This window comes from Anomaloglossus baeobatrachus, chromosome 11 (genome assembly GCF_048569485.1).
Source record: "Anomaloglossus baeobatrachus isolate aAnoBae1 chromosome 11, aAnoBae1.hap1, whole genome shotgun sequence".
Taxonomy (NCBI): domain Eukaryota; kingdom Metazoa; phylum Chordata; class Amphibia; order Anura; family Aromobatidae; genus Anomaloglossus; species Anomaloglossus baeobatrachus.
The window spans coordinates 13,975,630-14,001,998 of record NC_134363.1 but is presented as its reverse complement, the minus strand read 5'-3'; the positions used below and the strand labels follow the sequence as shown (position 1 = coordinate 14,001,998).

General features: G+C 43.5%; 1 protein-coding gene across 1 annotated transcript; it reads left to right on the top strand.

Moving 5' to 3' along the window:
* The first annotated feature begins 16,013 nt into the window (after positions 1–16,013).
* On the top strand, positions 16,014–24,438 carry LOC142256499 (phospholipase A2 inhibitor 31 kDa subunit-like). Its single transcript, XM_075328216.1, has 5 exons — positions 16,014–16,155; positions 19,961–20,074; positions 20,158–20,304; positions 22,498–22,647; positions 23,990–24,438. The coding sequence occupies exons 1-5, from the start codon at positions 16,104–16,106 to the stop codon at positions 24,133–24,135; spliced, it is 609 nt and encodes a 202-aa protein (XP_075184331.1). The 5' UTR covers positions 16,014–16,103; the 3' UTR covers positions 24,136–24,438.
* Positions 24,439–26,369: the final 1,931 nt, after the last annotated feature.

The following is a 26,369-nucleotide window of genomic DNA, read 5'->3' as shown; positions in this document are numbered from 1 at the left end:
GTGATCCTTTTAAATGATCAAGTACGCACAGGAGCTGTTTACACAAAATGGTAGATTACACCAAACTATGTGTGAACATGATTATTTTTTTTACTTTGGAAAAAAGGAGGATACAGCTTCCGGATAGTAATAAAATTCTTTCAAACTTTATTTTCAACGATATAAATAGGGTACAGTACAGGTCAGGAATCCCCAGCGTGGCAACGCATTTCAAACGCAGCCTGCATTCTTTGTCAAGCCCAAATATTTGAAATGACACTAGGCTATTTAAACTCACTCTATCCAATGTGAAGAATAAGTCTAATTGACAAAACAAATGTGCTAACACCAGGTAGATAATAAGTGAACACATAAGGTTACATAGTATGAACATACAAGCACAATGATGAAATAAAAAAAAACAACAATAAAAAAACACAAATTGGTAGATTACACCAGACTATGTGTGAACATGATTATTTTTTTACTTTACATACATTGGAACAAAAAGAGTATTTAGTTGCGCATGCGTTGATGAAGAAAGATTAATGATGTGCATGCACCACCACTCCTCATTGGCTGATTCCTACACCATTTTATTGAAGACAAGATCACAATAGCAATGCACACGTGTGGCGCCCCTGAGGCTTTCGTCGCCACAGAGGTACTGCACCTCAGCCAGAGGTGTGGTATCCCATCCTAAGTAGAAAGGGGGGTCATCTACCGGTTCACAGACAAAACCTGCACACACCAATTGTTAAGGTCACACACTGGGTCAGGGTTTAAGGCAGGTACCCCATTAATGCTGGGAGTAGCGACCAATATACCTGGTTATGGGGCCTTAAGTCCCATTCACTGGCCTAGAGGGGTGGAGCCTGGCAGGGGGGAGTGTAGGAGGAGTCAGTGGGTCAGTTAGGAAAACCGGTGAGTTCAAGTTTGAACCAGGCAGTCTGTCAGGGAAGTGACAGTTGAAAGGAGGACAAGAGAGTCTGTGACAGGAAGTCTGAGAGAAAGGAGTGAGGAGACTGGGTTTTTGTGGTGAAGACCCTGGGGCCCTGCTAGGTTCAGATGACACCGAAGAAGAGGAGGAAAAGGGTTCCAGAGTGCCACGGATGTGCGGGAGGCCTCCGTGGACTTGTTCCACCAAGAACGCCAGGGTGGAGGAATCTGGTTGCAACAACGGTTTGGTCCCCAGGCTAAAGGAAGAAAACATTTCCCTTTAGTAATCCGAAGGCTCAGGGGATTGCTGCAGAAACCTGAGGCCACAACCTGCCACCCATCACCTGCAAGGGGGAGCAATAAAAGGACCGAGGTCAACCACCCTTTGGATAGGCTCGGTGGCGGAGGCCACTGACTACCCCGGACTAGTCCGGCCCGACACCGAGTCACCTAAGGCCCTGGGGCGGGTGAGTCACACGCACCGCCAAAAATGGTAATGGCAGCGGCACAAAATTTAAATAAAGAAAAGGAGGCAAGGCAGAAGTTCCAACCCGATGCTCCAGCCACTGCACCAAAGATGTTATTTCTGAAAGTTTGAACAAAGATTATTCTGCAATCAAGCTTCAGATTTCTTCTCTAAAGGTATCATTTTAATCAGCTTCCTAGCACCATTATGGCACTGCCTCTGAGGCAAAACCTGTTGGCTGGTTCCCTTTAAATACGAATTACTTACCCACATTCCTCATTTTTGCTCTATATTCCATACATCGGTTCATGGATCCAGTACAGTTTATCTCCTTGTCACTTTTACATTCATCCAAGGTGCCGAGACAGAAGGAGCATGGACATTTTACACCATTTGGTGCTGGATCCTCTTCAGGAACTGGAGAAAGAAATTTTATTAGTGTTTGAATACCTCCACACATCCATCTGGTTGCAGGTCTTTGGAGCCATGGTATATAGTCAACGGCCACTCAACAGGGTGCGGAGGGGTTCACATGACAGCCAGGCCCTAATACAAGGTCCCAGTCGCTGCCATCATGGTCCACAATCTAAAGCTTCCTAACAAGCTGCTAATTTCACTAAATATTGCAATACTGTAGCACTATAACAAGCAATCAAATGATCAATGGTTCAAATACACAAAAAAGACTAAAAACTAAAATGAAAAAATTAATAAAAATTCTTTATAAAATACTAAAAACAATAAAAGAAATAAAGACATTTATAAAAGATTTTAAAAAGTATATTTGGTATTGCCACATTCATAAACATCTATGCAAATAGGAATATAATAATTGAAGTTGCAGTGGGTGAGACCATGAAGTCATGGAGCCCACCAATCCAAGCACCATTTTTGTCATGGTTCATGCATGGCTCTGCTGCGGCTGACCTGGTGCATGCATCCTCTCCTCGGAGTTTTAGGTCTCATAGGAGGAGCTTGTTCCATCCTGCCTTGTTCCGGAGGATGTGGCGGCATATCTTAGTGCTGCTACCTCCGGTTCGCCGCCAGTAATAGTTATTGCTCTGCAGCATGTGCAACTGGTTCCTCTGAGTCTGATCCATCCCATCTCCCAGCTACCTCTTCCTGACTTGTGTTCTATCTGTACCACTTGCCCTCCCCGTCCTCCTGACCCCTGTTCCATCATGTGTCTCCTTAGTCCTGTCTGTCTGACCCCTGGTCTCATCCCATGTCTCCACCTCCTCTGTACATACTTTGATCTCCCAGCTACTGGCTTTGGTTACTATCCCCGACTTTCTCCTTTGTTTTGCCCTTCTGCCTCTGACGTTACTTCCTGGCCTCCGACCCCTTGCTTCCACCTGTTAAAGGCTTGCTTTCTCCCCGATACTGACGAGACATCCTGATATTAGACTTGGGCTAGCTGACTATTCTTTTGGGCACTCTTTTGCCCTCTTGTGGGTTTTTTCCTAACTTCCACACCTTGGAATTGCCTCTCCAACTTTCTTCAGTGTTCCCCACAAGTAGAGCATGTCAATTTTCAGATTAATGTGTGTCCAAGGATATATAGTCAGATGAAATGTATTGGCCCCCCGAAGGGCCACTGGCTGTAATAGCAATACACATGGCCAACCGATAAGGCTGACAGTTGATGTCGGTGTGCCCATTATGGTTTGTAGATGGCATCATTCTCCTGGTCCCCCCCCCCGTGTTGGCTATGAAGCACAAAGAAGACATTGATCACAGTGAGAACATGGACAGGTATCAAGAATCTTTTTTTAAAAAAAAAAATGTGTTGCCGAAATTTGCCAATACGGGGGACATTTTTAAAGAAAGGAGAAATAAGAGAAAATCACAGGGTACATTACTACATAATGAAGGCCAGAATGGGACATTATTTTAGGATGCAGACATTACAGGATGGGGATATAATTATAGGAAGGAGCCCAGGAGATTATTACAGAATGGGGGCTAGGACAAGGAACATTATTACAGTAGGGGTGCTAAGATGACAATGTTCATTATTAGAGGATGACGTCCAGGATAAGTGATATTATTATAAGATAGTGGTCAGGATAGGAGACATCATTACAGGAGAGGAGGCAAAAGAAGGACTTTTGTAAAAGAAAAGGGTCAAGATGGGGGACATTATTACTGGTTGGGGGCTAGTATGGAGTACATTATTATAGGGGCACATACATCTGACTAACGTGCTGGTGTGGCCAAATCCCAAGTATGCATAAAAATGAAAACATTATGGCTCTTGGAAGAAAAGATGGAAAAGCGAAATCACAAAAGGGAAAAAATCAATCAGTTATTTAATGCTGTCATATAATTATTTCCATTATAACACTTACTTTCATAAGTTTGATTGTTGCAAAAGTCTCCATGGCAGCATTTTGCATAAAATCGGTATTTCATCGTATTCACCATTCCTGCACCTTTGGCTCCACACAAAGTTTCATTGGCACAACCTTTAAATATTGACTTAAAATACTTGTCACCTAACAAAAAAGTAAATAAATATCACAGAATTAGAGCGCAAACATCATAATGTAATTTTGGTAAATGGAAGAACTAATTTGTATTCATAAACTTACCAAAGAGAAAGTATTGAGAGACGGTGCAACATCGACCGCCGAGACATTCAGTCACAGACGCATTACATGTTGTGATGTTGGGGGACATGCACGAATAACATTTATAGGAAAAGACTAGAAAAAAAGGAGATAATCGGGTGATATTATATAGACACAATAAGAAATAAGTATTTGTGTTAGACTAGCTGTGGAACCCGGGCGTTGCTCGGGATAGTAACTGTCTCTCTATCTCTGTCCCAGTCTCTGTATGTCTCTGTGTGTCTGTCTCTCTGACTTTTTCCCTGTGTGTCTGTCTCTTTCCCTGTCTGTCTCTGTCTGTCTGTGTGTCTGTATCCATGTATGTCTCTGTCTCTATCAATGTCTGTCTGTCTATTTCTGTATCTTTCCCCATCTGTCTCTTTCCCCGTCTGTCTCTTTCCCCGTCTGTCTGTCTCTTTTCCTGTCTGTCTGTCTGTCTGTCTCTTTCCCTGTCTGTCTTTTTCCCTGTCTGACTGTCTCTTTCCCTATCTGCCTGTCTCTTTCCCTGTCTGTCCGTGCCTGTCTGCCTCTGTCTATTTGACTGTCTGTCTCTCTCTCTTGTCTCTTTCCCTGTCTGTTTCTGTCTGTCGGTCTATCTGTCTCTTTCCCTGTCTGCCTCTTAAGCCTGCTTTACACGGGATGACCGATCGTGCGATTTCACGATTGATCGTACCCGCCCCCGTCATTTGTTTGTCACAGGCAATTGATTGCCCATGGCGCACAAAGTCGTAAACCCCCCCGTCACACGTACGTACCTCCCGTGCGACGTCGCTATAGGCAGCAAACATCCACTTCCTGAAATGGGAGGGATGTTCAGCGTCACAGCGACGTCACACGGTGGCCGGCCAATAGAGGCAGAGATGAGCGGGATGTAAACATCCCGCCCACCTCCTTCCTTCCGCATAGCCGGCGGGTGCCGCGGGATGGAGGTAAGCTGCTGGTCATCATTCCCGGGGTGTCACACGGAGAGGCGTGTGCTACCCCGGGAACGATGAGTAACCGGCGCCATTTTAATTAAACGAGATTATGAAACCGAGCGACGAGTACACGACTCACGATTTGTGAGTGACACTGGGTTGCTCCGAGGTGTCACACAGCCCCACGTCGAAAGCAATGCCGGATGTGCGTCACAAAAACCGTGACCCCGACGATCTATCGCACGATAGATTGTCTCGTGTAAAGCACCCTTTACTCTTTCTGTGCCTATATCTGTCTGCCTGTTTCTGTCTTTCTCTATCCGTCTCCACACCGACATCATATTGCCTCACACATAAGCTTCTTATACTATGCATATCTTTTGTTTCTATAGCAACCAATCACAGCTGCTATTAATAACCTGCAGCTCAAAGCTCCTTTGACTTTAATGGAGGCAGTATTTTTGGATAGTATTTGTAAAGCGCGGGGTTACATTTTCCCATCAAAACATAATCTATGACGTTCCCTAAGTAACATGGGGTGTCTGTGCAAAATTTTGTGACTGTAAATGCGACGGTGCGGATTCCTTAGCGGACATACACACATACAGTTAGGTCCAGAAATATTTGGACAGTGACACAATTTTCGCGAGTTGGGCTCTGCATGCCACCACATTGGATTTGAAATGAAACCTCTACAACAGAATTCAAGTGCAGATTGTAACGTTTAATTTGAAGGTTTGAACAAAAATATCTGATAGAAATTGTAGGAATTGTACACATTTCTTTACAAACACTCCACATTTTAGGAGGTCAAAAGTAATTGGACAAATAAACCAAACCCAAACAAAATATTTTTATTTTCAATATTTTGTTGCGAATCCTTTGGAGGCAATCACTGCCTTAAGTCTGGAACCCATGGACATCACCAAACGCTGGGTTTCCTCCTTCTTAATGCTTTGCCAGGCCTTTACAGCCGCAGCCTTCAGGTCTTGCTTGTTTGTGGGTCTTTCCGTCTTAAGTCTGTATTTGAGCAAGTGAAATGCATGCTCAATTGGGTTAAGATCTGGTGATTGACTTGGCCATTGCAGAATGTTCCACTTTTTTGCACTCATGAACTCCTGGGTAGCTTTGGCTGTATGCTTGGGGTCATTGTCCATCTGTACTATGAAGCGCTGTCCGATCAACTTTGCGGCATTTGGCTGAATCTGGGCTGAAAGTATATCCCGGTACACTTCAGAATTCATCCAGCTACTCTTGTCTGCTGTTATGTCATCAATAAACACAAGTGACCCAGTGCCATAGAAAGCCATGCATGTCCATGCCATCACGTTGCCTCCACCATATTTTACAGAGGATGTGGTGTGCCTTGGATCATGTGCCGTTCCCTTTCTTCTCCAAACTTTTTTCTTCCCATCATTCTGGTACAGGTTGATTTTTGTCTCATCTGTCCATAGAATACTTTTCCAGAACTGAGCTGGCTTCATGAGGTGTTTTTCAGCAAATTTAACTCTGGCCTGTCTATTTTTGGAATTGATGAATGGTTTGCATCTAGATGTGAACCCTTTGTATTTACTTTCATGGAGTCTTCTCTTTACTGTTGACTTAGAGACAGATACACCTACTTCACTGAGAGTGTTCTGGACTTCAGTTGATGTTGTGAACGGGTTCTTCTTCACCAAAGAAATTATGCGGCGATCATCCACCACTGTTGTCATCCGTGGACGCCCAGGCCTTTTTGAGTTCCCAAGCTCACCAGTCAATTCCTTTTTTCTCAGAATGTACCCGACTGTTGATTTTGCTACTCCAAGCATGTCTGCTATCTCTCTGATGGATTTTTTCTTTTTTTTCAGCCTCAGGATGTTCTGCTTCACCTCAATTGAGAGTTCCTTAGACCGCATGTTGTCTGGTCACAGCAACAGCTTCCAAATGCAAAACCACACACCTGTAATCAACCCCAGACCTTTTAACTACTTCATTGATTACAGGTTAACGAGGGAGACGCCTTCAGAGTTAATTGTAGCCCTTAGAGTCCCTTGTCCAATTACTTTTGGTCCCTTGAAAAAGAGGAGGCTATGCATTACAGAGCTATGATTCCTAAACCCTTTCTCCGATTTGGATGTGAAAACTCTCATATTGCAGCTGGGAGTGTGCACTTTCAGCCCATATTATATATATAATTGTATTTCTGAACATGTTTTTGTAAACAGCTAAAATAACAAAACTTGTGTCACTGTCCAAATATTTCTGGACCTAACTGTACATACATACATACACTCAGCTTTATATATTAGATTATTTATATTCTGGGTATCATTAGAAACATGATATTCATAATTATAGCAAAGGAGACCAAGACTTTCATGATTCTGATGAGAGGTGCTCTACTCTCCTGCACAGTCTGTACTGGTCTAAGTCCTGTGTGGTGTGGGAGGGGTCTGTTCTTTAAAGCCTCGCTCCAGGTTATGGCTTTGCTTTATCCGGGAGCCAGTCCACCCGGATCACCGCCATTTATAGTTCCTGTTTAGCAGTGCTCGTTTCTGGTTCTTGTAAGAGACTGACCCTACTTTCTAGTTCCTCATACTCCATCCCATCTCCTCCCCTACTCCGTCTTGACTCCCTGACCTTCAGCTTGTTCCTGACCCCCGACTCCGCTCTCTCGCATCTACCTGATTTGTCCTTCTTGGCTACCGACCTCGGCTTGTATTCTGACCTCGGCTCTGCTCTCTTCCTGGTGCTTTATGTGACTTCCTGGTTTAATGACCCTTGGTTCACACACTGACTTCAGCTTCTCTCTCCCTCTGTTACTGACGTGATCTCCCGGCTCCTGACCCCTGGCTTGTTTGACTTCCCCACAGATTTCCTCCACTAGGGTATCTAGTGACTCCTCGTGGTCTAGCATCTCATTACACCTGGGTGCTCGGCATCACACAGACATTGGTCATTGTCAACATTGTTTTTGTGACTCCACTGTGGATTAAAGTCTCCAGTTTTGGCTTGATGGTTCTTTTTAATTTTGCTCTGAATAAAGGGGCTGTGCTTTAACCAGACATTTGGGAGTCAACCTGAAATGAACCAAGTTCTGAAAACTCATATAGACCGATTTATCAAAGCTTTTATACCAGAAGACTAGCGTAAAATGTTTTGGAAAGTTACGGCGTGTGAATGTGGTTGGGCAAAGTCGTTGTGAATTTTGGCATTGTCAAATGACTGTGAAGTAAACCGGGCTTTACACGCAATAACATCGCTAACGAGATGTTCTTGGGGTCACGGAATTCGTGACGCACATCCGGCCTCGTTAGCGATGTTGTTGCATGTGAAACGCAGGAACGACCGTTAACAATCAAAATTACTTACCTAATCGTAGATCGTTGACACGTCGTTCCTTTCCTGAATATCGTTGCTGTTGCAGGACTCAGGTTGTTCGTCGTTCCTGCGGCAGCACACATCGCTATGTGTGACACCGCAGGAACGAGGAACATCACCGTACCTGCGGCCACCCGCAATGAGGAAGGAAGGAGGTGGGAGGGATGTTTGGCCCGCTCATCTCCGCCCCTCTGCTTCTATTGGGTGGCCGCTTAGTGACACCGAACGAACCGTCCCCTTAGAAAGGAGTCGGTTTGCCGGCCACAGAGACATCGCTAGACAGGTAAGTATGTGTGACGGGTCCTAGCGATGTTGTGCACCATGGGCAGCAATTTGCCCGTGACGCACAACCGACGGGGGTGGGTGCTTTTATCAGCGACATCGCTAGCAATGTCGCTGTGTGTAAAGCCCGCTTAACTCTGCAAAAATAAGCTATGCCTGCCCATCAAATTTAATAAAGGTGCCAGAAAAAGTTAAGAAAATGTCTGTAAAAATATGAAAAAATAAAAAACAAAAAGTGCAAATAACCCTCCTTTTGCCGCATTGAAAATAAAACAGTTAAAAAAAAAATTAAAAATACACAATTTTTTATATGGGTTCAAAATTGATAGATCTATCAAAATATAAAATAAATAAATTTGATTGGTAAACAGTGTAATGGAAAAAAATTAGGGCCCTGGATGATGTTTTTGTCTACCACTACAATGCAATATAATGCAATAAGAGGTCATAAAAACATTGCTGCTACTCAAAAATAGTATCAGTATAAAAGTCAGCTTAGCATTTAAAAAATAAGCCATCATTTAGCTCAATATCACAAAAAAAAAAAAAACCTTACGGGTTTCGGAAATTGGTACCAAAAAATGTTTTTTTTTATTTTTTTTTACAAAAAAAATGATTTATTTGTTTTTACATAATTTAAACTTTAATTAAATTAAAATTAAAAGAAAATTATACATGTTTGGTATCTACATACTCATACTGACCTAAGGAATCATATTACTGTTCATTTTTTTCTTATAGTGAACTTGGGAAATAAACAAAGCCCAAAACATTCTTTAAATAGTAATTTTTTGCAGTTTCACCGCACTTGGAGTTTGTTTCCCATTTTCCAGTCCCCTATATGGTAAAATGATTGGTTTCAATCAAAAGTACAACTTGCTGTGCAAAAAATAAGCTCTCATACGGCTATATTGATGGAGAAATAAAAAAAATTATGGCTCTTGGAAGAAGAGGAGGACAAAATCAGTGGGCAAAAATGGAAAACCACCGGATGGTGAAGGGATTTATCTACAAATATGGTCTAATTGCAAAATCTACAAGAATTTGAATTTCACACAATAGTAGAGAAGGCAAAAATAATTTAGGAACATGAAAATAAAGTTGAATACCTTATTCTATCTTGTATTTGTATACATTGTGCAGTGACTATGTAGTCATCAGTCTTACCTGGACCGACAAGAGTGGAGATCAGGCAAAGCAAAGCCACCAGGTTCTTCATTGTGGATGATTGGGCGTCCTCTCGGGTTCTCTTCTGCTCGTCCTGTCTGTACACCAGGATCATATAACTATTTATGGAAAGTTAAGTAAATGATTGTATCATGAGATGGTTGAGATCCCTCCCATCACACTATGGCGCCCAAGACGTTCCAAGTTTTCGTGCCATGTCATTCTGCTCTCGGCAAAATTAAGGGTTATGGTGCAATAAAACTATGACGTGATGGCGCATACAATGGAAAGTTAAGAATATCTGTTGATATAATCTATCCAAAAAGAAAATGTTTAACCACCTTAGAATATCTCAAGAAAATGTATTTACCTTGCCTGAGGAATTTTGGGTGGATTCATGTTGTTGAGGTGCTCAAGATTCTTATTGTTTGTTTCTCTTCTCGGATGGCTTAATTACATTTCCAAACTTACAACTCTAAATGCCATTTTTATGAAAAAGGGATGGAAATGTCAAATTTATTATTAATTGGGTTTGGATCCCGAAGGTACGGATAAAGCTTCCACAGTGAAAAGTAGTTAAATAAACAAATATGTCAACCTCTAGGTAAAGCTAAACACATAAACACTTCTAAATAGTAAAATAAACCTTATTGAAATACCCTATTTTTCATTTTATAAGAAACACCCCAAGTTTAGAGATAACAAAGGTAAAAAAAAATGAGGTCCCTCTTATACTCCTGTCGTGTCTTACTGGAGGGGGTGGCAGCGGTGGTGGAGCAGGGTCAGAGAAGGCAGGGATGGTGTTGGAGTAGGGCGATGATGCAGGCGCTGTGGTGGGGGCTGTGCTGGCTCTAGTGGGGGCTGTGCTGGCAGTGGTGGGGACTGTGTTGGCTGCAGTTGCTGTGCCCCCACCACAACCAGCACAGCCCCCACCACAGCCAGCACAAGGCCCCACAGCCAGCATAGCTCCACCGCAGCCAGCACAGCCCCCACCACAGCCAGCACAAGGCCCCACAGCCAGCATAGCTCCACCGCAGCCAGCACAGCCCCCACCACAGCCAGCACAAGGCCCCACAGCCAGCATAGCTCCACCGCAGCCAGCACAGCCCCAACCACAGCCAGCACAGCCCCCACCACAGCCAGCACAGCCCCCACCACAGCCAGCACAGCCCCCACCACAGCCAGCACAGCTCCACTGCAGCCAGCACAGCCCCCACCACAGCCAGTAAAGCACCCATTCTCCCCTTCCCAGTAAGCAGGCGCTGTGGTGGGGGCTGTGCTGGCTCTAGTGGGGACTGTGTTGTCTGCGGGTGCTGTGCTGGCTGTGTGGAGCAGGGTGGTGTGGCGAGCTTCAAATAAATGGTGCCCAGAGTTAATGTGTGTGCAGACTGAGCTCTCTAATCAATGTCAAGCCGAGATCTTATCTGCGCATGTGCCCCCTCTGGGTGCCATTATCCTTAAGTCCGCTGCTGGGAAATCAATGGGCCGGAGGCGGCATGTGAACAGATGATATCTTGAGCCGAGAGCTTCGTCTACGCATGGACCGACTTCAGGCACTATTATTTGCACCCCGCACCGTTGACCGAGCATCTCACCTTCCGCAGCGCCCTGCTCCACACAGCCCCCACTGCAGCCAGCACAGCTCCACCGCAGCCAGCACAGCCCCCACCACAGCCAGCACAAGTCCCCACAGCCAGCACAGCTCTACCACAGCCAGTACAGTTCCACCACAGCCAACACAGCACCCATTCTCCCCTCCCAGTAAGCTTAGAAATTTGGAAGGAAAATTATGGGTGCATCTTATAATCTGAATGTAGCTTACTGTGGGGTGGTGGAGAGGGGTCGCAGGAGGCAGGGGCAATGCTGCGGGCTGCAAACGCTTTGCTGGGGCTGAGGGCATCGTGATGCGGACTGCTGTGCTGCAGGTGATGAGGCAGGGGACATTCTGAAAATGTTGGCAATGTGAGCTTCAAATAATGGTGCCCGGCGCTTGCTCAGAAGGAGCTCTTGGCTCAAGATCTTATATGGGCAATTGCCGCCTCCAGCCCATTGATCTCCCAACAGCAGATTTAAGGAAAATGGCACGTGCACAGATGGAATTTTGGTTTGTCATTGCCAATAGCACACACCATTTCTTTGAAGCACACACTGCCGACTGTTTATGGATGTTGGCTTCCTCCCAGCACCTGCAGGGAGCCTCTGGGACACCCGCCGCACCACTTGCAACATCGCCCTGTTCCTTCACCACCCCTGCCTCCTGTAACCCTGTTCCACCACTGCTGCCTCCCCCTCCAGTAAGACCTTTTTCTTCTCTAACTTTGGGGTGTATCTTATAAATCCAGTGCGTCTTATAAACCGAAAAATATGGTATGTAATGTACTCCAATATTGTTATGACTGTTGAAACAAAATAATAAAAAAATTGTGTCCTCATTATCCGTAGAGTTGTCAAATTGAGTTATTTTTTTTTCTGGACATCTTATTAAAAAATGAAGGACAAACAATATTTTTATGAACCCATTAGAAAAAAACATAATAAATTAACTGCAGGCTGCTATTTTTAGGCTGGGGGTGGCCCAATAAGCAATTTGACAACCCTAGTGATAATATATAACATTAAACTATCATGCAAACTGGGGTTGCTAATCAGGAAGGAGGAGCAGAGATGATTTCTGATTTCAGAGATGATTTCAGAAGTGAATTATGAAGTCATATAGGGGTTTATACTTACAACCACTATTGTTAATGTTGCTGCAATCTCGGATGATGCTAGAGGCTGGAAAACTGGACAATTGCTCAAAGTCCCCATTCCCAAGGGCTCCTCTGGATCTTTCCCATTTATAGGGATCCGGTCATTTGTACAACACTAATACCTGCAGATATGGGATTGCAGAGGTGGCTTTCAGTCATTGCAGGGTTGTAGTTACAGCCACCACTCACTGTACACTGAGCAATGACAGAAGTCACACCGGCACCACCCCAATAACTGGAAGTTGAATGCTGTCAGGAGGAATAAGTTAGTTTTCTCCTGGCAGTGTGTCACATTCATCTCCCTGCATGTAGAGACCAGTGAGAGCCTTTGGTCTGAAATCTCTCATCTGGCTCTGTACATTTAAATGGAATTTGTTTCACTTGGGACTGAAGTGGTTAAGTGCCAGTTTTTCTCTTTCAGCTCTTCCAAGCAGTTCCTTGCTGAGTGTTTTCAGCTGCACTCACTTTGTTGTCCCTCCCTTCTGCTTTAAATAGTGGTGCATCCCAGCAATCCCTGCTGAAGATACAATCTCACTTGGTCTCAGGCCGCCTTTGAGGAAGGTTCTGCAGTTGTAGTTTTCTGTGCTCAGCAATATGCTTTGGGGGTTTTTTCTCCCTGTTTGTCTTTTCATCCTTTGTGTGTTGTTAGTGTAGTGGTGAGGTGTAGAGAACCCCACCTGCCCCTCACTAGTGAGGACTACTATAGAGTTTTCAAAGGGTCTCAGGTTTCCTGTTCCGCGACAGTTGTGGAGACTATAGGAACTGGCTAGGAGAGGAGGGCCAGCTGCAGGTGATAAAAGGAGGTGCCCAATCAACTCCGATCACTAGTCCCAGGGACTCCCATTGTTTTTGTGTCCCTAATACCCCCCTTTTTGTGTTTTTTTGTTCTGCATCAGATGCCCGTAGGTCTGAACGCACCCTGTCACGCTTTCTACATCCAGCGTGACACAGTGGGGATATAAGGGCTGGCACCGGGAAGGATAAAAACACTATTAACACACAGATTACTCTATATTTGTAGGTTAATAGCATTTTGTCATGTGACAGATTCCCTTTAACAGCAATACCACCCGGCAATTTTTCGTTTCTCTTTTTCGTGGTTTTTCTCCCTTTTTTCCAAGAGCCATAACATTAATATTTATCCATCAATATAGACATATGAGGGCTTGTTTTTTGGAGGACGAGTTTACATTTGAATGACACAATTCACACTGCCAAATATTGTACTGGAAAACAGGAAAAAAAATTCAACTACAACTTCTCAATTTGTTTTTTTTATATTTACTATTTTCATTATATGGCAAAACTAACATGACCATATTATTCCCCAGGTCAGTATGGGTTTATAGATAACAAACTTGTTTAGTTTTTAAGCATTTAAGTGTTGAAAAAAATCAGACATTTGCCAACAAAAACTTGTGCATTTGACGCCATTTTCCAAGACCCATAACGTTCTCATTTTTGGTGCTAATTGATGGCTTATTTTTTGTGTTCTGAGCTGATGTTAATCATACCATTTTGGTGGAGATGCAATGTTTTGATTGCCTTTTATTGAATTTTATTACAATTTTGTTGCGACCCCAAAAAATATATATTTGATTAACGAATAAAGGTATCACTCCTAGAATACGTTTGTCATTTTTGATATTTACATGGATTTTTTTTGGCTAACATGATACCCAATATAATTTTATATTCAGTTGCCAAAGCCAGAATTAGAGATGAGCCACCCCCCTAATGTTCGAGTTCGGTTTGTCGAACGGCAGGTGTGTTCGTCGAACGTTCGACGAACATTCGTCGAACACATTCGAACACCATTGAAAACAATAGCAGGCAAACACAAACACATACAAACATGCACAAACACGAATGCACACACACATATTATGCTCACCTTATCTTCCGTTCCATCGCTGGCCTCCTGGGACTTGCAGTTCGCCGGTACGAGATGTGTATTGGGTAACCATGCGACCGTTGCCTCTGATTGGCCAGCGCGCTGCCTTTCAGTAGTGTCTGACAGAGGAAGTTCTTCCCTCATTGAGATGGTTACTCGATACATGTAGTTCACTAGTACAGGATTTGTATCGAGTAACCATCATGACCGATGCCGGAACGTCCGTGGCCAGAGCGCTGACGTCAAAGGCAGGAGCCGCTTGCCTCTGATTGGCCAGCGCACTGCCATAGCGTAGCGTCTGACAGAGGAAGTTCCTCCCTTGTCGCGATGGTTACCCGATACACATCCTGTAGCGGCGAACTACGTTTATCGGGTAACCATTGCAACAAGGGAGAAACTTTCTCTGTCAGATGCTACTGAAAGGCAGTGCGCTGACCAATCAGAGGCAAGTGGCTCCTGCCTTTGCTGTCAGCGCTCTGGAAACGGAAGTTCCGGCATCAGTCGCATATTTTTCGGTTTATAAGACGCACTGGATTATAAGAAGCCCCACAAATTTAGAGAAGAAAAAGATAAAAAAAAGGAAAAAAAATAGGCAGAATCTGGTGGTGTCTTATTGAAGCTCAAGATCTCATCTGTGCATGCGCCACCTCCGGGCGCCGTTTTCCTTAAGTCTGCTACTGATGGATCAATGGACTGGAGGCGGCATGTGTGCAGGTGAGATCTTGAGCCCAGAGCTCCATCTGTGCATGCATCAACTCAGGGCACCGACATTTTCAGGATGGTGCCCACAGCCCAGGCACAAAGCACCCTCGTCCTGCAGTCCCAGCACAGTGCAGCGCTCTCGGCCTGCAGTCTCAGGACAGCGCAGCTCCAGCACATTGCCCGCAGCTCCAACACAGCACTCGCAGCCACAGCACAGCCCCCACAGCATAGCCCTATTCCACCACCACCTCTGCCTCATGTGACCCTGCTCCACCTCCGCTGCCACTCACTCGCGGTAAGACACCACCGAATTGTAAGACGGACCTCATTTTTTTTTAACCTTTGTTTTCCTCTAAATTGGGGTACATCTTTAATCCGAAAAAATATGGTAAGTCTACTATAAAGAAATCTACTGATGCTTGAGCAAGACGTTGGTCAGGCATTGAAAGCATTTCATGAACTCTTAACCTCCCATTTCATGCCTTTTTAGTGTTTCTTTTTTACCTTTGAGTAACTTTTTAACAATAAAATACTCACTTATTCTACGTCCTGTTAAATACATTTTTCATTCCATCCAGACGTCTTAAACCGGTAGAGCCCAAGACTTAGTATTTTCCTTCAGGAAGCCTGAAAGAGAAGCAAACAATAACAGGCTTGTGCACACCAATAAACTAAATCCAACAAAATAGATTTCTCAGAGATATTTTAAGGTAATAAATATTGTACAAAACCAAACAAGACACAATTGTTCTTTTCTTTTTGGCAAGATCAAGTCTACAGATATTTTGGACTTCTCGTTATATAAGCCATCACGTCATTTTTGTATTGTGCCAAAAATTTAACTTTTGCAGGGAGGACATTTTTCTGCCAGGGATATATGGAAATATTGGCATGCTATTGTGTTATATGAGTGATCTCATCCATCCCATGATACAATAGTTCCTTTACCTTATGAAACAATATTTATATGATCCCGGTGTACAGACAACAGGACGAGCAGAAGAGAATCCGTGAAGACGTCCATCATCCACAATGAAGAACCTGGTGGCTTTGCTTTGCTTGGTCTTTGCTCTTCACAGCTCAGGTAAGACTTATAAAAGTCAATTGACTTGAATTTTTCAGCAACTTTTGACAGGTCCACACTAATATGAAATGCAAATTTTCCACTATTCTGGCTAATGTGATGGCATCAACTTATAATCACACGTGGAAAAAAATATTACAAAATTAGGCAAGTAATAAATTTGCCTCCAAATAATACAGGATTATTATTATTATAAATGTATTATTATATCGCCATTTATTCCATGGTGCTTTACAAGCGAAAAGGGTATACAGAAAAAACAAGTACAACATTACAAAAACAGACTGGTACATGAGGAGGGCTCACAGTCTACAGAGGATGGGTGAGGGGACAGTAGGTGAGGACAGAGCTGGTTGCGCAGTGGTGTACTGGTCTGAGGGTTGCGGCAGGTTGTAGGCTTGTTGGAAGACGTGGGTCTTCAGGTTCTTTTTGAAGCTTTCCACGGTAGGGGAGAGTCTTATGTACTGGGATAGAGAGTTCCAGAGTACGGGGGAAGCGTGGAAGAAATCTTGTATTCAATTGTGGGAAGAGGAGATAAGAGAGGAGTAGAGGAGAAGATCTTGTGAGGATCTTAGGTTGCATTCCGGTAGGTATCAGGAGACTAGGTCACAGATGTACGGAGGAGACAGATTGTGGATGGCTTTATGTATCATTGTTAGTGTTTTGAACTGGAGTCTTTGGGCAATGGGAAGCCAGTGAAGAGATTGACAAAGTGGCAAGGCCAGTGAATAGCAAGGGGACAAGTGGATTAATCGGACAGCAGAGTTCAAGATAGATTGGCGGAGTGCAAGAGTGTTGGAAGGGAGGCCAGAGAGCAGTAGGTTGCAGTAGTCTAGGTGGGAAATGATAAGGTTATGCACTAATGTTTCTGCTGATTTTTGGTTAAGAAATAACCTTTTGGTTAAGGAGAATTCACCTCTTCTATGCCTAGTGGTGTGTTCGTATAGCTTCACATCTTTCATGATTGTGTAAAAGATGTAGCAGTTCCTTCCATGAGGCACAACCAGATTGCAGGAAGTCTAACTCGAAAGATCACTTAACTTGTTTAAATTTGTTTGTTCAGTTAGTTTTCTACATCAAAATATTTTTTTCTGAACTATCATATTGTTATCATTTTGTGTGTTTTGTAAAACATGATGTACTTGTCTAATACTCACATATCCATTCCGAATAGCATATGCAATGCAAGTCAATGGGGAATACTCGCAATGTAGCGAGTAACCCGAATTCCGCACTATTCACTACTCGAACGAATAGTACGGCATTTAGGTTACTCATTACTTTGCGAGTTTTTCCCCATTGACTTGCATTGCACACGCTATTCGGAGCGAATACGCGAGTATTAGACAATACTCTTCAATACTACGAATAGTTAGGTACTTGCTCAACTCTAGTTGTCATGACAGCTGGGGGTCAACTGATGATCACCGTGTCTGTCATGAAGAATCTACTGTGAATGCCAGCCGTGAGCTGGCATTCATAGGAAATCATAATTTCTGCTGTACAGAGCAGTGATGATGCTTACGTTGATTCACTGCTCTGTACAGCACAAGCGATAGGATGATCTAGGCTTCAAGTCCCCTGAGGGGACTAGTAAAACGTTTAGGGGACTTGAAACCAAGATCATCCAATCACTTGTGCTGTACAAAGCATGGCATCAGCATCAGCTTCAGCATCAACACTTCTCTGTACAGCAGAAATGATGATTTCCTATGAAAGCAAGCTCACAGCTGGCGCTCCCAGTAGATCCGTGATGACAATAAAAAGTGGAAAAATAGCTTTTAAAAATATTAAAAAAAATCAAAAATTCAAAAGTTAAAATCACCCCCCTTTGGTTCCATTGAGAATCAAACAATAAAGAAAAACATATCTGGTATCACACCATTCAGAAATGCCCGATCTATCAATTTATAAAATAAATTAAACCAATCAGTAAAGGGTGTAACGAGAAAAAAAATCAAAATGCCAGAATTATCAATAGGAGGGGATCAAAACATTACATCTACACCAAAATAAAAAAAAATCCATGGAGCCTCTGTTAGGAGTCTCGACACAGAAAATAGCCAGATATCCCTCCGGGAAGGGCTATTTTCTGTGTCGAGACTCCTAACAGAGGCTCCACGGATGTTTTTTAATTTGTATACTTCCCAGGGGGCAATTCACCTAGGATTTCAATGTGTTGAGCGCCTTTGCTGGCTGCCGGCAGTGTTTTCTCTGGCTGGTCTCCCCGAGAACAGTGATTGCTTTGTCTTGCTGGTCCACTAGGCATTGCTCCAACCTAGCCAGAATCCTACTACACACTGATGAGGGGCAATACCCCGAAACAGCTGTCTGTGGATGGTTACCTGGCCTTGGTATTTTCCTTGTCATATCTTTAAACTCTTCAAAGAGTTGGATATTGACTAAAAGGGCTACTTAATATGGTGGTTATGGTGGGCTCCTTAAAAAGAGCCATTCCTTGGCTAGGTCCTTCCCGGAGGGATATCTGGCTATTTTCTGTGTCGAGACTCCTAACAGAGGCTCCATGGACCTTTTTTGATTTGCATACTTCCCAGGGGGCAATGCACCTAGGATTTCACTGTGTTGAGTGCCTTTGCTGGCTGTCGGCAGTGTTTTCTCTGGCTGGTCTCCCTGAGATCAGTGATTGTTTTATCTACACCAAAATGGTATAATTAAACATATCAGCTAAGGACACAGAAAGGAAGCCATCACTGAGCCCCAGATTCTGAAAAATGGGAAAGTTATGGGTTTTAGAATTTGTCGACAAAATATTTTTTTTTTAATTTAATGTTATGGGTTTTAGAAAATGGTGCCAAAAGCACCATTTTTGTTACAAACCAGATTTTGTTTACACCATTTAAATAGTAAAAAAAATATATATAGACATGTTTTGTTTCTTAACACTAGTATTGAGCTGGCGAATAATATTACCAATTAATTCTTCCCCTCCCAGAAACATTGTAGAATTGCAATTTTTTTTGCAAATTAATTGCTCCTAGATTTTTTTTACGCTTTGTAGAAAAATCAATGGTTTCATTCAAAAGTAGAACTAGTCATGCAAAAAACAAGCCCTCTTAAGGGTGCTTCACACACTGCAACATCACTAGCGATAGCTAGCGATGCTATGTGCGATAGCACCCGCCCACGTCACTGTTTTGTCATGGGGTTGATCGCTGCTGTAGCGAACAATATCGCTACGGCAGAGCCATACGCACATACCTGTGTAGCGACGGCACTGGAGACACCGAATAATCTCTCCTTTAAGGGGGAGGTTCATTCGGCGTCACAGCGGTGTCACCAAGTAGCCACCCAATAGCAGAGGAGGGGCGGAGATGAGCGGCCGGAACATGCCGCCCACCTCCTTCCTTCCTCATTGCCGGTGGATGCAGGTAAGGAGATGTTCGTCGTTCCTGCGGTGTCACACATAGCGATGTATGATGCCGCAGCAACGATATTATGCAAAGGAGCGACGTGTCATTGATCAACGATTTTTGACGTTTTTGCAATCGTTGATCGTCGCTCCTTTTAGTCATACACAACGATATCGCTAACGGCGCCGGATGTGCGTCACGAACACTGTGACCCCGACGATATATCGTTAGCAATATCGTTGTGTGTAAAGTACCCTTTACTGCTATATTGAAAGAGAAAAAAACAGTTATGGCTCTCGGAAGAAGAGAAGGAAAAAATAAAAGCGAAAAAATGAAAAATGGCCGTGTCGGGAATGGTTTGAAAAACATGATTCTAATTATATTAAAAAATGTCATTTTTGATTGTTTTCATTTAATATTGTCTTTTTTTACAGTCTTCTCCTACAAATGTTTATCGGGTGTGTCCCACAACTCTACAACATGTAACGTGTCTGAGGCTGAATGTCTTGGAGATCGATGTATGACCGTCTGCCAATACTTTTATGTTGGTAAATAGAACCCATTTTTTTCTTTTAAAAAAGTATCACCATCTCACTTCAGATTTCATGATATCTATTTATTTCTCTTATAGATGGAATTTATTTTAAGTCTATATATAAAAGCTGTGCCAATGAAACTATTTGTGGACTCAAAGGTTCTGGATTTCATGAAACTGTGATATTTCGATTTTATGTGAGTTGCTGCAGTGGACACTTGTGCAACACTGATGAATATTATCGTAAGTGTCAAATTGGAGATTAATGATGGGGAATATTTGAATAATGAGCAAACCTCTTTCAATGTAATAATTTACAGAAGAAGTCTAAAGCCCCCGTTACACGCAACGACATATATAAAGATATATCGTCGGGGTCACGGAATTCGTGACGCACATCCGGCGTCGTTAGCGACGTCGTTGCGTGTAACAGCTCCGAGCGAGTGTTAACGATCAAAAATACTCACCTTATCGTTGATCGTTGACACGTCATTCATTTTCAAAATCTCGTTGGTTGTTGTGGACGTAGGTTGTTCATCTTTCCTGAGGCATCACGCATCGCTACATGTGACACCCCAGGAACGACGAACAACACCGTACCTGCGTCCTCCGGCAATGAGGTAGGCGTGTCGTTAATGCGGCTGGTCTCCGCCCCTCCACTTCTATTGGTCAGCACGAACCCCTCCCTTAACAAAGAGGTTGTTCGCCGCCCACAGCGACGTCGCTAGGAAGGTAAGATCATGTGACGGCTGTTAGCAATATTGTGCGCCACGGGCAGCGATTTGCCCGTGGCGTACAAACGACGGGGGCGGGTGCTTTCACGAGCAACATTGCTAGCAATGTCGCTGCGTGTAAAGCCCCCTTTAGAGGAAATTTTTTCTCCTTGTGGAGATTGACAAACCAATCTGGCTGCCAGTGAGGAGTCTTAAAGCTGAAATGCTCCTCTGGGAAATATTCAAATAGTCTCTCCAGGGAGAAAGGAGACAAAGTCTAGCGCCACCTATTGGAAGTAGCAATCCTAAAAGTCAAAAGTGGCCCTTTAATGATCCTTTTCATCTGACTTAGGATTTATGCCAGATCAGAACCTCAATTTTCAGACATGGTGTTTCGAGTTGTTTGCCCCTCATCAGTGCAAAGTATGAGATATGACCTGGCTGTATGAGAAGCTCTAGTGGGATCCTCACTGGCAGCCAGATTGGTTTGTCAGTCTCCGCAAGGAGAAAAGTTTTCCCCTTACAAACACTATTTGCCCAAAGGGCAACAAGAGGTACCCCAACTAAAGACCTAATCGAATAAACTTTATTAACTTATATAAATGGACAAAGATTAAAATTGGCAGATAGGAGTCCAATTCCGTATTAGATGAGTGCGGCCGACACTGCTCTGGATAATTCCTAAACATAATATGGCTGGCTATCACGTTTAGGAATTATCCAAGGCGGTGTCGGTCCGCGGCCGCACTCATCTAATACGGAATTGACCTCCCACCTGCCAATTTTAATCTTTGTCAATTTATATAAGTTAATAAAGTTTATTTGGTTAGGTTTTTAGTTAGGGTACCTCTTGTTGCCCTTTGGGCAAATAGTGTTTGTATAATTACCCCTACGCTGACCGGGTGTGACAATCAGAGGTTGGTGTTTGTTAAGTTTTCCCCTTAGACCCCACTATAGCTTCTCATACAGCAAGAGACCAGAACCTCAATTTGCAGACACGGTGTTTCAGGGTGATTGCCCCTCATCAGTGCAAAATATGAGATCTGATCTATCCACTATTGCTTATCATACAGCCACATCAGATCTCATACTTTGCACTAATGAGGGGAAATCACCCCAAAACACTGTGCCTACCTACAAATTGAGGTTGTGATTTGGCATAAGTCCTAAGTCATCTGACAAGGCTCGTTAAAGGGCCACTTTTGACTTTTAGGATTGCTACTTCCAATTGGGTGCACTAAAGTTCGTCTCCTTCCTCCATGAAGAGACAATTTGAATAATTTAAAGAACACCTTTTTTTTGGCCACTGGTATTGTGACCCAAAGGCACAAGGGTGTTTAGTTTAGAAGTGGTGGGGCCTGGCTTAGATTTGTAGCCATAACACAAAGGCAAAAATTTCCCCCACCCCCCACTGGGAATTGACGTTCCAGTTACCCTTTTCTTGCCTTCAGTGAATGGGAAGATTTTTGTTCGGAGGCTGAAACGCTGCACAGGCCTTTGGTTACTGTTGTGGGTTAGAGCCTAGAGCTCAAGAAAGACTCGAGATGAGAAATTTGTTTTTCTTGTGTGTTTGACTCATACATTTTTTTTTCATGGTAGAGGATTTGAACCAAAAAGATAAATAAAGTAGCCACATATTCGAATGATATTAATATATTTACTTGACCGTGAGTCATAACTAAATGATAATATTTAATGAAAATGATTATATTCTTTTCTCTAGTTCCTAAAGACGATCCAACGCCGAATGGTAAATTTTGTCCATCCGCCTACTGTAACGACACAGTGGAAGAATGTAAGAGTCCCCACATAGTGGAGTGCACCGGAGCCATGGACACTTGTTTTGATTATAGGACGGAAGCAATAGTTTTTGGTGAGCAAAATGATAGTTGTACATATTTTAATACTGTATTAGGTTGAATTCACACAACCATATTTTCTCCAATCAAGACAAACAGTCCCATTAAGAAGATCAGAGTCTGATCAGTGTGGGATCTATTTTTCTCGACGTGGAGAGGAAAAAAGGTTCTTCACCTACTCAATTCTATGAGTCTGTGAAAATCGAGTGCTTCCCTTTTTTTCCATGGATCCATAGACTTCAATGGCAGAGTGTTATCCGATTTACAAAAGCAAATTGTGCATGCTGGGATTTTTTTCCTTTGACTGAAAAAAAAATCAGTCATGTACACTGCCTCATTGAATAACTTTGGCCCGAGTAAGACCTGACTTTTTGACAGATTACAAAAATACCATCTCCTGCACAAGTCATTAACCCCTTTACTACTTTTTATGTACATGTACATCAAAGGTTGTGTCCCTGCCTTTGATGTGAGATTGCACACCAAGTCTGCATCATTCCCTGTACATGACGGCTGATTTAATCAGCCATCAAGTGTCTGTAACAGGTTTAGCTGGTCCGATGTTCCACTTGTAGCTGTTAACCCTAGAACATATACCTGGGGCCTCTCCTGCTAGGTTACTTGTTTTCTATGGTAGATTTATATGGTTGCACGTTCTAGGGTTAAGCAATTAAATCCCTCTGTCAATCTCTGACAGTGTCATAGTTCATGCATGGCTCCGTTGACGCCGCTGGGACAGTGCATCCATCCTATCCGTGGGGTTTTAGGTCTCATGGGAGGGGATTGTTCCATCCTGCCTCATTTCGGAGGTTATGCCACCATATCTTGGTGCTGCTACCTCCGGGACGCTGCCAGTAATAGTTGCTGCTCTGCAGCGTGTGCAACTGGTTCCCATGACTCGAGGTCTCTTGAGGTCTTGCACAGGCGCACTACAATATTTTGATCTACCCTGCTCAGGGCAGATCAAAGTGCGCCTGCACAGGACCTCAATGTCAGCTAGTATGGATGACGTAGGACACGTCATGCACCCCGGCTTCAGAAGAAGGAGGAAAAAGATAGTTGAAAGAGGAGGTATCGGTATCGAAGAACTGAGCCACCCATCCGACCAGCCTGCACCGCACTGCCACTTAGGTGAGTATTATAAGGTGATCTTTATATTCAACACAGCAGCCTGGGCTCTTATATACAGCATGTTAGAATGCTGTATATGAGGGGTCACCGGTGGTGGTCACAGCTTATAGTAATCAAATCTGGTGACAGGTTCCTTTAAAAGTAAATTTTCATCATGCAAAAATTAGAATATGTCTAGGATATAATTTTTCCCCCTAGTAATGTCTGTTGTTTTTGTGTCTACAGATGGAACAAGTAGGAATTATTCCGTTAAAGGTTGTATTAATGCGGCCGCCTGCAAATTAAACTTTGGCGACTGCATTGCGATTACAGAAAAAAAGAGAAGTCTCCTGACCTGTAATGAACCATCAATAAAATTGAATAAACCTTAATTCTATTGATCTTCCTCTAATCTTTTTTAATCACAATGTATAACATCTTCTAGATTATTTCTTGTCTTCCCATATTCGAGCGGGAAGTCTCTCCTAAATGTTCAGATGTAAACAAAGCAATATTTTGGGCAATTTCCATACTTCTGTTATGCTGATAGTTGTAGTATCCCAAGACCTATAAATCGTAGAACATTGCTCTAGATGTAACCTCAAAACCCATAAACTACTCAGAATGCTGAAAAAAATACATTTCTGAAGATTTCTAATAAGATTTGATTATCTGAAGACTTCAATAAATACTCACTAAGCAATGCGTTGTCTCCGTGTGATTTATGGAAGGTGATACTATCAAAGAATAAACTAATATCATGTACATTGGGGTTCAAAAGCTGGTGTCACACTTGCGAGTGCCTCGCGTGTATCTCGCGCGAGTCTCGCGTTGCATCACCCGTCACAGACTCACACTCTCCTGACAGGAGCGGGCTGGTTGCATGCATCTCTAGCCCAACTGACCCGCTCCTGTGAGGAGATTGTGAGTCCATGATGGGTGATGCAATGCAAGACTCGCGCGAGATACACGTGAGGCACTCGCAGATGAGAGCTTGAGCTGAGAGCTCCATCTGCGCAGGCGCTGACTCTAGTCGCGATCATTTGAATCCCTGACTGCCGATATCTTCAGAATGACCGGCCACCGCACAGAGCAGCTGCGAGCAGAACAGAGCAGCCGTAAGTCGCCCCATGCACACAACAGCGCCAAATTGACCAGCGCCCGCAGCACCTGGTAAGCTGGTCAGTATTTTTGGGAGGAAAAGTGCATCTTATAATCCAAAAAATACAGTAGCTAACAGCCTTTGTAACATAGGGAGGTGAACGGGAATTAGCCTGTGGTGAAGTGGTCACAGGAGCAGGTTGTATGAGAAAAGAAGCCATAAGGAGAAATCTTTAAAGGGAATCTGTTACCTGGGTTTTGCTACCCAATTTAAGAGTGGCATAATGAAGGAGCAGAGAATGTGGTTCTGGAGCACCAATAATAGAGGTGTAGACCATTCAATCATTATTATAAGTCAATATTGACTGACTGACTATATAATTTTACTGGAAAAAACATTGACTTATATAGCGCTATTACAAACCTGTCAATTTCAACTTGAAAGACATGTATTCATAGACATTGCAATAGACACTCAACTTAGCAGGTCTCAGAGGCATTGTTATGGACGCCGAGTGGCGGCGAGCATCCAGGAGTGGATCACTAGGCCATATACCAAATCCCCTGGAGGAGCTAACCTCAAGCTAACCCTTACACAGGGATTGTCAGGCGCAGCCACAGAGGAACTAAATGCATGGCAGCCAGGACCAGTGGAATCAACTCAGATGGACAGGAAAGTCTCTGAAATTCGATGCGGATTTGGTCAGATGTGGCATGGAGGTGGAAATTCAGACATGGTGGCACGGAGGAGGTGACTCAGATTTGATGGCATGGAGGAGGTGACTCAGATGTGATGGAATGGAGGAGATGACTCAGACGTAGCGGCATGGAGGAGATGACTCAGACGTGGCGGCACGAAGGTGATGACTCAGCTGTAATGGCATGGATGAGATGACTCAGATGTGATGGCACAGAGGTGGTTGTTGCAAACAAGCTCTAGGAAGAGACACAGGTTAGCGAGTATTAAGACACAACACGCAGAAGTAGACACAGTAGCTGGTATAGGACCTGAGAACTAGCAATACACTGCGGATAGGCAACATTGCTCAGTCACTTCCCCTAAGTAGAGAATGCCTTAAATACCCACTGGATGATTACTGACCTCCGGGGTCACTTCCATGTAACAGGATTCCGTTACTTTAAAGAAGAGGGTGTGTCCACGCGCACACCCTGCAGGCACTAACAGATGGCCTGCATGTGGCCTGGAAGCAGGAGGAGGCTGTGACAGGCCCCGGGCAGGAACAAGACATCTGGGACCATTGGACAGGTGAGGAGAACGGTGCCCCCACCAAGGTAAGGGAGCGGGAGCATGCAGTGATGCATAGACTTTTTATTGCAATGTTTTTCATTGATACAACTCATTTTGTAGGAATAATGCAGCAAATCCGCACCAAAAATGCAGATGGCTCAAAGAAGATTTCTTGCCACAAGATCAGATTTTGGTCAGGAAAAAAACTCAAAAGAACCACTTTGGAGTTGGGGATCTTGAGCAATTGCCCAGTTTTCCAAACTCCAACACTATCCC